Source organism: Dermacentor variabilis, chromosome 7, assembly GCF_050947875.1.
Source record: "Dermacentor variabilis isolate Ectoservices chromosome 7, ASM5094787v1, whole genome shotgun sequence".
Lineage (NCBI taxonomy): Eukaryota > Metazoa > Arthropoda > Arachnida > Ixodida > Ixodidae > Dermacentor > Dermacentor variabilis.
In genome coordinates this window covers 46,548,324-46,561,343 of record NC_134574.1, presented here as the reverse complement: position 1 = coordinate 46,561,343, position 13,020 = coordinate 46,548,324, and the positions used below count along the sequence as shown (strand labels likewise).

The window sequence follows — 13,020 nt, the reverse complement described above, 5'->3', positions numbered from 1 at the left end:
AGTGAGCGTCTCGCCAACTTGGACCACCGAGTATTCGCTACTAAGTGTCCGCTAAGCGAGGGAAGAATTATCTGCGTTTAGATGAACAGGTACGCAACACTTCTGGCCTCAAAGGCAACGCGCGCACTTCAGGACAGCGGAGCTATATAGCGCAGTGTGTCCAGAAAGAAGCGCGAGGTAGAAGTTCCGTTGGTGCATGGCGCCTTTTTCATCGTTCGCTCGCACCGGTGCGTCGTCCATTTCGGATGTCAGCTCAGGCTTCGTGGTGGCAGTGCTAGGTGGCACCCAGTGTTCTTAGGGAAGCGCAAAAGAGCACTGCCGCTGCAGTACACGCCCTATGCCTAACTCGTTTTGACGATGGCACTAAGTTGTTTGACAGTAGTGATTCAATGCTAATGCATTACCGTAGCCAGCCATTGGGAGAATGGTGCTGCTGCATTTATTTATTGATCGACTTAACCGTCTTGCGCGTGTCCTACATTATCTAATAGATGAAAACTCTTACCTTGTCCTTGGGCACACCTTTTGCCCGGCATTTCTCAGCCACCTCGTTTAAAGCCAGTATATTTCTCGCTGTAAGGGAAAGCCAGCAACCTAATGACGCAAATCTAAGAGCCGTTCCTTCGCCAATTCCCGATGATGCACCTGTATGTGAAAAATTCGTGTCTAGTGTTAGATAACACTCTTTATGCAATAGAATCGTATTGTGAAAGAATTGTCTCGTATTGAACTAAACTCTGCAGATGAATGATTCACAATGAGTCTATTTTGAGTTTCTTGCTGTGCGCAGCACAGGGATATCTTCTACTTTTCCAACCTAAAAAAGTATGCGTACGATGGCTCGTAAAATAGGTCAGCTTTTCAATGCAGTTGTTTTTTACCTGAGTCACTTGAAAATCGTATTTCAGAACAAAGCTTTTTGATCAGCACAAGGACGTTCAGTATGAGAGACAAATTCGGCGGAAAACAACACTGCGTAGGACGTTAGATGAACAAAATACCTAATTTACAAATATTTTACACTTTCTATAAAAATATCTAAAAAACATGCTTGGCTCACAAGAATTTGTTTTTATGCAACCTATTCAGACCGGTTAGTGCTGGTCCTTCCCACCTTTTAAACCAAGTTCTTTTTTGCCATTTAGACTCTTTAATACTCCTTGTATTACGGTCCTGTCCTACATATGTCCCGTTGTTACCTGCTGTCGATGACGATCAAATCCAGAACAGCTCATCTACCGTGATTCGTCGTGGCAGTATGCAACACCAACAGCTAAAATTCTTTTCCCTTGCTGCATTGTCGCGTCTCTCAAGATCATTTTAATATATAAAACGCAATAATTTGCATTTGCCTTCTGTAACAAATGAAAGTGCTAGCTTTGCAAGGTCGAACACAAAGCATTCTTACCTGTTATCAGCACCACTTTACTCTTCATATTCAGCTTGCCGATAAAGTGTACCTGAGAGGACAGAAAAGGCACGGAAAAGCAACGATTTAGATAGTTTTCGCATGAACGACAACTACATCAGATTTGAACAGTTGTGAGCCGGTGGGCAGGGTGCTGGTGAGGGAGAGCTCACATCTGCCGGCAACCCTAACTTACATCCTTGTTGCTTGTTTTATGAGAAATGTCGACATCAAGGTGATTTAATATTTTCAGGTTCTGTATAGGGGCAACTGCTCAAACGCTAGATCATACAACCACTGAATGATGTCTTATCCGGCCTACAGGCTGTTGAACTTCCGTTTCAAAGGCGATGTCCATGGACATCATCATTCTCGGATTTCAATATTTAAAAAAGTTTAAACGCATACAAGCCCTTCATGCCACATTTTTTACAGAGCTTACCAAGTTTACCCTAAAAACTAAAATGGAGTAAAAGAAATGTTTTCATTAATAACAAGCAAGAATAAGAAGTACACAATTTTAATAAGCTACAGTAATACACTACAGGTATATTGAGAGTTCAAATTAAATTTAGTGATTATATGTCTTTTCTAAAATGTGGCAGTTTCATTGACTCTGCTTTTATAGAATCTGACGCACAGAGAAGTGGTACTGCAATGTGAGGAAAAACGAATAAATTTAGTCCCTGGTGAACACCCTGCATCACATGGATTATTAATGTGTGATAGCGAGTACGTTTCACGGTAGCACTCTAGGCGCTTCAGTTCACTAACACTTAAAATATCGGCAGCGGAGGTGAGCTAATTCCCCTTCGTCCAGCCTGTCACTTCCACGCGAACATAGCGCGCGATAATACAGTGCGCAAGAAGCCATCAGTACGTCGTCGCGGTTGGCCTTGGAACTCACCACCGATTATTTCTATGAAAGGACGCAGGTGGCCGCGCTCAGACCTGCCACGCTGACTCACGGATGAAGCAAAAGCAAAGAGGTGCGTGATCCTGCCAATCTCCTATCCCCCCTGCCCTTTTAGCACGCACACATCTCCTCGCTTCGTACTTGCCAGTGCTAAAGGTCGGCGCCCACGAAGGACATGCGAGAAGACGCCGCCATCTCAAGCACCATCGTTCTCGGCTCATGCTCACTTGCTTTCTCTTGCACCTAAAGAATACGGGACATCATAGCCGCCGACTACGGGGGTGCTCCGGGGCCCGACCACCCTCCGGACTTTTCAGGATAGGGTAGAGCCCTCCCCCCCCCCCCCCCTTGGCGGTGTCAAAGCCCCGTGCTGCCTAAAATGTCACTACCAGAGTTCTGCTACACACATTGTTTGAGGACTGTTTCAGTTGCTTAAATGTTTTTACTTAAGCACGGCTTTTAATTCATATTTTCAATTTATTTCCGCAAATCGTGACAACAGGAGGACAAGCACAATAAAGTACTCGCAGCGGGCTACCTCATCCGTATATTTTTCACTTCAATGTCTCTTTTATAAATTTCTACTGTGAACAACATGCACAGAGAGAATAGATGTAAATATATACACGGCCCAACGTTTATTATAATTTTAAAGAGAAGGAGGTAGCCAAATAACTATTTCTAATGGTATGAATTGTCTATGCCTAGGGAATGAATCTGTGTGTCGATCTTCATCTTACTTGAAATTGTGCTGTGCACTTTGATGAACCTGAAGAAAGCCTGCGGAATGCAGTGGCCGCTTCGGTAGAGCCTTTTATAAAGGGCGTGTGAAATGCACGTGAATGATGTGTGCCTCGGTAGTGCTTCTGTTTCCAGCAGGAAGCACCAAGGGCTCAAGAAAAAATGACCTTTTCTAATAGTTTACAACATTAATTAGGGAGAGAAACATCGCCAATTTCATGTAGAGGTCATAAATATGCAAAATTCACTCAGTTACTGAAATGAGGCGAAGTCGTATTCACTCGAAATCAGAATCAAAAGCTCTCATGTGCGAACAGCGCATGAGAGCTTTTACTCACAGTAACTCACAGAGCTTTTACTCACAGTAAAACAGACCAACGAACGCTGCAGTTTCGCCGGGAAGGCCGATCAGTATTAATGATAACTTAGTACAAGATAAATACCCGAAGGAAGATCACACACAGAAGCGAGTATCTCGGTGATGGGACGGGACTCAGGCTATGAAATTGAAATGCCTCCTGGTGTTAGGTCTTGTAGATACATACATAAAACCGTCACTTCAGTGAACGATTCTTCGAGGTTAAACGCAGTTTTTTCAAGCGCAACTGTTGTGAATTCAAGGCAGTTTGTTGTTGGTGATGAGGTGCATTGCCTACGTGGTCGCTAGGGCCTGTTCCTGCCATAGCTTGTATTGATGCCGGTAGTTCATTTGATGCCATGGTTCAACCACTCACTGATTTTTATGCTAAGAAAGACATATTGGTGCCTAGTAGCGTTATATTCGTGACCAATGGAACCACGCCGTCCTAGGCACTAAACTCTTCTACCGCGTCCGTACTACTTACTAAAAACATGAAGCTCGCTGTACTCGACGGCGACATGCGCAGTTCCGTTACGGTCGTGAGTGATGAGGCCAATTGCCCAAACAAGCCATCTGGCCTCTCGAAACGAAAATTCGCAGCATGGACAGCAAATGTCTGTTTTTACGTGAACGTGATGCCTCGTTACAAGTGCTATCCCGACAGGCTTCCGCGTTTGTCTTCTTACAAGGTGAAACCGTACCATTCTTCTGTCTTCGAGAACGCGCTATAGCATTGACACATGCTCAGCTTACCCTATCCAGAGGAAGCCTAATGGAGTGGCTTCATCGAAACGGAAGATTATTGCTTAGCAAGTGCATGCAATGGTAAAGAAAAAGGTCATGCAAGAGTTATCTTATCGAAGAAAAAAATGGCTCTTGGAGGTTTTGCATTAATTACAGGCGCTAAACGAGGTCACAGAAAACATTTGTACCCGCTCCCACAAATCGAAGACGTAATGAACGGCCTGCATTCTGCCTCCTTCTTTTCGTCGCTCGATATAAGGCCAGGCTATACACACCGCCCACAGAGAGAAGATGGCGTTTGTGACACCGGACAGTTTGTTCGAGTTTAACGTTGTGTCGTTAGAGCTTTTGAACGAGCCACCTTTTACCGATTCCTTAACACAATTTTGCGTGGATTAAAGTTGGTTCACCAACTGTGTGCTCATCACAGGAACACACTCGCACATTCGGTTACCGTAATATGATTCTGGGCTACCTGAACAGTGCGACGTCGTTCGATCGGCACAAGATTGTCGTCAGTCTTGTAAATCAACTCCTTTCGCCACATTTAGCTCAAATCCATACAGAGAGCTCCGTGCTGTTCGCCTGTCTGGTTCACTGAAAACTGAACTGAAAACGCTATCCATATGAAACGTATCTCATTAGGGCAGCGGTCTGGTCTTGTTGGCCTTTGCTAGTGCGCATAAAATGGTGGGCAATTAACATTCAATAATACGAAACATATTGATATCTGGCGCCAGTGGATAGCCAAAATTATTTGTTAGAGGAGGGAGGGGGGGAGCAGTCACGCACTTAACCCGCTCCAGTGACAATCAGGCTGAACGGGTGGTCGGGGTCGTAGGGCTGGCCGCAAATTACCACAGAAATTCCGGGGCAGGGTGAGATAACGAGCCCAATTTGCCACTGCCTATCACTGGTGCTCAGCGAAAAGAAACAAAAACAGATGCGTGAAGCACCAATGGCCCATCGGAGTCGAGACGCCTTTGCAATCGTGAGAGCTCGGCAAAGCTCAATGCACTCACACGATTGCTCCATCCCATTGCACACATCTGCTTTCTTCCCCTATGAATGATAATTATAGAGGGCAGCTCTTAGGCAACTGTTCCAGCGGCGATCGTCGGCCTCGGCGTAGCAAAGCGAATGAGCATAAAAGCAAAGGATGAAAGAACGAAAGCGGAGCGGGAGGTAAAAGACGCGAGCCGCATACGGTGGAGACCAACGAGAGCCGCCCCTCCGTGACGCGCGCTCAAACTGGGGCCTTGTACACCCGCCCGAGGGCTCGATGCGTACTCGCATATGGTCTCAGCGGGGCCGTTTCTTTCGTACTCTTGTCTCCTAGAGTCAGCTCTCGCTCGAACTTCTTTACTTTTGCTTGGTTTCTCCCGTTGGCGCTTGTTTCGATAGTCATGGTTTGATGTTTTTTTTTTAACAATGATGAATCGGAACCGACAGGTCATCATCGCAATGTTTTGAGACACAGTGTGCCATATCCAATTCTCTAGGACAACACGGACCCTGAATAAAAGGATGCGAAGATGACACCAAGTACCTAATTGTCCTTGACTTTGGAACACGGTGACGCCGCAGCAGAAGAGAGCACACCAATGTGATTATGATCAGTACCAACGACCTCGTCACCTTTATGACATGACTCGCGTTAAGTAAGCGAGGCTAAGCACACCGCCGACCTGTGGAACACACGAAGGAAGAAATTCATTCTTGATTACGATACTCCCTCATGCAAAATCTGAGTGCAGCTCTATACGTGTATTCATTTCGCGATTTATTGGCGGTCACGGACAATTTGCCTTAGGCGGCACGTTGCAAACCAACGAAGCGTGGCTAATCGGTAGATTGCAAGAAGGAGCGCCCAGGGGACGCGCAGGCGCGATCCTCAGCAGCCGCCGCAGGCATACCTCCGCTAATTCTGCGCTTTCTTTTGAGGTGCTCGCCACATGCCTTATCGATGGAGTCATCAGTAACCACTAGTGCTCTGGCGCTATCTCTCTGGCACTGTCTCGGAGTGATTGCCGCCGCAGAAAGGCCCATACACACTAGCAGTAAAATGCGCGCGGCATGCACCGGCGCCAGAACGCTGGTGCGGTAGAGCGGCCACACCAGCTACCGGCGAACCGCAGCGGCTTTCACGGGACGGCGTGAAGCATTGTAAAAATTGGTAGAAGCTTAGCTCGGCTATGACAGGATATGTGTAGCGAAAGCTAAGGCTTGCATGCTTAATCTTGATCGAAAGTCCAGGTTAGTCTGGTTGTCTATGTTGCTGCGTTTAGCCAGTCGTTCAGCGCGCTGTTGGTCTCTTTCCGGGGTGATTCGTTTCCTCTTCATATCGTTCCGATGTCGATTCTAGACCTCCGCCTGCTCATCAGAATTGTCGTCGTCCACACTTCCTCCTAAACTTTGGTTGCGGCGCACGCGAGCTCTCGTTTTCAATCTTCCGACATGTTGTCAGGCATGCGACGCAGCTGGCGAAGCAAGCGCAGGCGAGCGCGACGACGAGGAACGCGGTGTGACGTCATGTGCCTTCTCGGAGCACCGCCACGGCGAAATCGCAAATTCCCAGCCAGTAAAGCTTTCGCTGTTAAACTATCGTCTCCTCTCTGTAGGCGTAAAAAGGGGCGTGCTTTTAGAGCGCAGCTCTTGAGCACCTGTTCATGCAGCGAGCGTCATCGGCGGCGTAATCGAGCGAACGAGCTCAGCGAAAGATAAAAGCAAACGTGCAGCGCCGTGGGAGGATGAAATACGAGAAGTGGAAAGCACAAAAGAGATAGCAGCGCAACCAGGAGGTGGAAAGCGCAGGAGGGTACGGTGAAAACGGTGAGGACTGAAAGCGGGATGTCAGCACGACTACGCATGAGGCCAGCGCTGAAACAAAGTGCGGCTGTGGGCTTCGAACCCACTTCCTAGGTGCATAAAGCCCTTTATTTGAAAGTAGCGACACTCTTCTCCTCGCGGCGCATTCTTCCTCGATTCTCCTCGCCCGCTGGCTGTGCACGACGCCTTTTTTCTGCTAGATTCCCACGGACTGGCCACAACATCCTATGGAGGCGTGCCATATTGGGTCAGTTGCGCGCCCCAGTGGTGTTCAAAATTTTGGGAAATGCTGATAATAGCATCGATGATGCTTGAAGGCAACGTTTATGAGGAGGGCGGCATTTTCTTAAAGCCGTATGAAACGGGTATGCTGATGTAAGAGGAGTGTTGAAGTGAGTTCTATACTCCAGCCAATTTTTCAGCCACATGATAAGATGCTTTGCTTTGTACGTCTGATGCTGTATTTCATGTGACCTATTAAGCGAAAGCCTTAGATCGCGGTTTCAAGGTCGCGTTGTAAGCTACAGAAAATATCACGTGACGGAAGGAAGGATTGAAGCGAACCAAAGCATATGCAGCCACGTATAAGAGATGATTACTGATTAGCAAAGTAACGATTGATTAGTGACTGGATTAAGATGAATTAAGGTGTATTAAGGAGGATTAAGATGTATGAAGTAGAATTAAGGTGGATTAAAGTCGATGAAGGTGGATTAGGGCGAATGAAGGTGAACTAAGGTGCATTAGGGATGTTATGGCGGACTAGGGAGGGCTAAAGTGAATGAAGAAGGATTAGGGTAGATTAAGGAAGATAATGGTCGATGAAGGTGATTAGGTGCATTCAGGAGGATTATTGTGGATTAGGGCACAATAAAGTGAATAAAATAGGATGAGTGCGGATTAACGAGGATTAAGGGGCATTAAAGAAGTAGGGTGGATTAAGGTCGATGAAGGTTGATAATGTTGAACTAGGATGGATAAAGGTACGTTAAGGATGATTAAGGCCGATTAAGGTGGATGAAGGATTAGCATGAATAATGTTTCTTACAGTAAGATTAGGGTGGATGAAGGATTAGCATGAATAATGTTTCTTACAGTAAGCTTTACAACCTTAATCCTCCCTGATCCACCCTAATCTTTGCTCATAACCCTAATACGCCCTAATCCACCTTAATCCACACTGATCTGTCTTAATACTCCTTCATCAACCTTAATTCCCCTTAATCCACCCTAATCCGCTTTAATACTCCTTTATCACCTTAATCCCTTTTTATACACCTTAATCCTTAATTATGCACCTTAATCCACCCTAATCCCCCTTAATACACTCTAACCTTCGTTAATACGCCCTAGTCCACCTTAATTCTCCCTAATTCACTTTAATTCAATCCAGCAGACCGGAAGAATGAAAAATGCAGCATTACGGGGTGCTTTGCTGGGAGCAACAAGACGTCTCATCTCGCAAACTACGCTGTTCTTTGCTGGAACAAAGTTCTTCGGGGCAGTGTTATGCAGCCACTGCTTCCTGCGCAAGCCGTCACGTTTCCTTGTGGTACCGTAAAAACGGCATAACTACGTTCAGGCTTCTTACTGCTGTTATATGCGCAGCAGCACGGTATAGCGCTAGCACATAGAACAGTAAACACAGCGTACAACGTTCGCTACGTCCAGCTAAAGCGCCGCGCCAGCCAAGTTGAGGAGAAAGAAGGCGCGAACGAAAAAGAAAAACACAAGCCCAATGCAAGATACACGCTTTTCCAGGGGCAACGGCAGTGAGACCAATCGTCGTGCAAAAAAACGGTAGCAAAACTGGCTGCCGTGGGGAGGACGCGCAAGGGGCGAGGAGGAGGCGAGGAGGTCGCTCGCTGGTGGAAGAGTTCAAAGAGTGGCGGTACTTTGAAATCATCAAGAGAGTTTATAGGTGCATCACCTGCGACGCCACCGTCCTTCCCCGGTGATCGCTCACTATATGAATTGCAATACTCAAACGTTTCGTGCCAGTGGACTGTCGGCTCCGTTGTACCGCCATGCAAGTGATTGTAGCAGCGATTGCACCACGGAGGGCGAAAATTGAATCGTGACGCGTTGCAGCATGTAACGCGTAAATGTAGCTAATGTAATTTGGTCGCACACTTCTGTTGTGTCATCACCTCTTAGCTAGAATCTGTAGTGGCACCCTGATGTCACTGAAGTCTTGAATTGTGTATCTTAGATAGAGCGAACGTGCCTGTGTGTGTGTGTCCGTGTAGTTCTAGTTCTATATATATTAGTAGTTCTATATAGCTATATAAGACGGGCACGTAAGTGAATTGTGGTTGTTTTCTGTTGTATTGCAAGCTGCAATAAACATGTGTTCTGGCTAGTCGGCTGATGCGTACTTAAAGACAGAACAACATCAATCCGTATTTTTTTCTTCTATGGGTGCTCAATCTGGCTAAATATTTCACCTATATATGTACAAATAATAACGGAGATTCGCAGTTAACTTGTCATTTTTACAAAATAATTAGTTCATCTTTTCTATATGACTGATACTATCAAGGTCTGTCCTTTATTATTGAATATAAATTTTGAGACCTCACTGACATGCGATGAGCCGCAGCTCATGGTATCGATTGCAGTACAGAACGTATATTGAGTAAAATTTAAGGGCGCTATTATTCCCTAAAGGGATGATCATTGACTCTGAGCAGCGTCATGCTTGTTCGTTTTAATGCAGTTTTCTTTTGCTACCAAGAATGTCTCAGCCAGTTTATGTGTCCAACATTGAATAGCCGCCAGCAGGCGAACGTGCTTAAACGTGGCGACATTTACCTCCTCGGGCATTTTGTGCTCTGTCATAACTGCCCCACAGCTTCAGTCGTTAGTGATCCGCCGCTTCTTGAGGCGTAATGATGGATTAGTGCCTGACTTTCGCTTGAAAATACTATGGCTAGAGCGCCTGGTCATCGCGGGAACCCAGCACCGTCTGCTTGGAGTACCCAAGAGAGCGGATAAACCTTGCATTCTTCAGAATTTGCAGTCTTCGAGAACCTTTGCAGTCTAACAGAATCACCTCGCATTTTCATCATTCATTTACATGTGTGCGAGCCCTGTAAAAGAGATTCCTTTGCAGATTCCCTACAGGGGCCATAAGCTCATCCCGCATGCCCATGTCCGGGCGCAGAAGATTGTGTATGAACCACCGAGGTGTGCGTAACACCGCTAGCGTTTCAACATACTCTTGCGCGCTTAGGGTCCCGCAAAGTCCAGGATTGGGCAATATTCATGCAACACTGATGAAATATCATGGAAAAGTAGGGCGAGAGTATTTCGTCCACTTGTTTAATGGTGCAATATGTGGTGGTCAAATGCGTGCAGATTGGCAATGCGTACGCTTTTGTTTTCGTCGCGAGAGGCCTGCAAGCATGGGATTACCACAGGACTAGAGGCCGCTCACCATCACCAGCGTGTTGTATCACCTCGTTCCGCGGGATTAGGGCGAGGGCTGGGAAAAACGGAATTCTGACTGAAATAAAAAAAGCTTCCGTCACAACCACTGCCTGAAGGATATTGTGCTTATTTACAGCCAGGTGGTGGAGGTGGTGCAAGAATATTTGGGGAACTTCAAGGCAGCTTTCTCGACCTTAGGTCATTCCACGCCAACTGTCTCAAGCATAGCAGTGAAGCAATATATTACCACACCTTGTGACAATATATTGTCACATGGTGCAGCAAGGGGATTGAAGAAGAGGAGAACGAGGTTCGACTCGGCATCCCACGTTGCCGCTTACGTTTTCGTAAAGTGCAACCACCTGGATCTTCTTTCAGCGTGTATACTCCAGCAGGGTATACGCTACAATTTGCTAGAGCTTCCTTGGTACGATCAACTTTTCCAGGAGACCCCACTGGGAAGCAAGAACCTCGACGCGCAATTGGAATGGACTCCAGTTCATCGCTCAAGCCGGCGAATCCGATGTCTCGCCCAGATTTTGGAAACGTCTAGGAAAAAGTGATGACAGCGACCACTGCGACTTCTATGGAAAGGGGGACACCGACTTACATAACGCTGCTTATCCACCAAGTGCACACAGCTTTTCCTGGCGACACATTTGAAGACCTGGAAGACTGGCTGGCGGAGTTAGAGCATGTGGCTGTGTTTAACGAGTGGGACAACAACGCCAAACACAGGAATGTCTATTTCAACCTCTAGGATGGTGCCCGCACGGGGTTTATGAACCGCCAAAGTGCCCTGTCATCCTGGCCTGAGTTCCAGCGCAAGCTAGTGGAGACTTACTCGAGCCCTGATCACTGGTAAAAATCGAAGCTGGCCCCAACGAGAGCGTCACCATGCACGTGGAGGACATGACGCGTCTCTTTCAGCCTGCCGATCCGAGCATGTCGGAAGAAAACAAGGTGCGTCATCTGATGAGAGGCGTAAAGGAACAGCCCTTTTGCGGTCTTGTTCGGAATACGCCCAAGTCAGTTGCGGAGTTCCTCGCCGAAGCCACTGCGGTGGAGAAGACCCTTCAGCAACGTTCGAACATGTACAACTGACAAGTAAATGCCGCCTGCACTCCGGATACTCCGGTAGGCTTGGGGTGCGACGTCGCCTTGCTTTACGCGTTGATTCGCACAGTGGTTCGCGTCGAGCTGCAGAAGCACCACGGTACGTCGCCACCTCCAGCCATCTCCCTCGCCAGCATCGTAGGCAACGAAGCACAGCAGGCACTGCAAGCATCTCTTTACAGCATTGAAGCACTACATCTGCCAAGCTAGTCCTGGTGCAAGACTTACGCAGAAAAGTTACTGAGCCCCGCCGAAGCTTTCGCACCTACATATGTAGCACAGCCAGTTGCATTTCAATCGGCGCAAGCCGCTCCGACAACTTCGCTACCGTGCTTCGACGACCGCCGAACACCCGCGAGGAAATCAGAGGTTTGGCGAGCACCCGATCGACGATCGCTGTGCTATGCGACCGCTGTGCTATGCACTGTGCGACCAGCTTCGCCGCAGTGGTGGGACCACTGCGGCGAAGCTGGTCATGTGTATCGGGAGTGACCCTACCAATGACTCGGAATGCGGGGTTATTCTATCGATTCGCCCCGACCTAGGTTCGACCAAAGGCAACCCGACATCGCAGAATTCCTGGAAGAGCAGCGCCGGCCGGGCACATCGCAGCGGCAGTCACCCTCACCTTCACCGTGGCGATATTTCACGGCTCGTGATACGACCTCGAGGACGACACAAGGGCGATCACCAAGTCCGCGCCGGGAAAACTGACGCCAGCGACCTTCTGAGGCGGGGCCGCTGAAACTCGACGCGGTCAAGACCTCGTATCGTGCCGACTGCAGAACAACGAAAACACGATGACGCCAGAACCAGTTTCCGCGAACAAGATTTCACTGGACATACCTGTGTTGATCGACGGCAGAAAAATGAGTGCACTTGTAGATAATGGCGCCGATTACTCTATTCTGAGTGGCAAACTGGCGACCGTTATTAAAGAAGTTAAGTTGCCCTGGAATGGGGGCACCAGTTCGTTCGGCAGGTTGCCACGTTGTCACACCGCTTGGGTTATGCACGGCCATAGTAGAAATCCGCGGTGCCGCTTTTCTTGCCACTTGACTGGTTCTACGAGAGTGTTCCCGCGATCTAATTCTTTGTATGGACTTTCTCCAGGAATATGACGCCATTATTGACCTCCGTCGAGCGCTGCATCACTTTCTCGAAACAAAGGGCAACAACACATACCGACGCCATTGGACACAGATCCGCACTTTGCGTTTCGGGCGACAGCATCACGATACTGCTGCGTGCGAGTGTTGTGATTGCGGTCAAGTCCGACGAGCTACAAGATGGTAAAGCCATTGTAGAAGGCGACATTTCTATGTTACTGACCCAAGGTATTTCTGTAGCGCGAAGCCTTGTGGAACTTTGGGACAGCCAGACAGCGGTCCTCGTTACCAACTTTACCTTTGAGCATCGGCACGTTTTTTGTGGCACTGCCATCGCCTACGCCTAGCCGTCAACGAACATCGT

General features: G+C 47.7%; 1 protein-coding gene across 1 annotated transcript in view; it reads right to left on the bottom strand.

The window, feature by feature from the left end:
• The window catches only part of LOC142588614 (putative oxidoreductase SERP2049), a 68,923-nt gene extending 67,145 nt beyond the window's left edge, over nucleotides 1-1,778 (bottom strand). Inside the window, exons 1-3 of the mRNA XM_075700449.1 lie at nucleotides 1,731-1,778; nucleotides 1,409-1,460; nucleotides 506-645 (exon numbers count right to left, since the gene is read on the bottom strand). Coding sequence (XP_075556564.1) covers nucleotides 506-645; nucleotides 1,409-1,460; nucleotides 1,731-1,778 — 240 coding nt within the window. The remainder of the gene's footprint in view (nucleotides 1-505; nucleotides 646-1,408; nucleotides 1,461-1,730) is intronic.
• Between the last annotated feature and the right edge of the window lie 11,242 nt (nucleotides 1,779-13,020).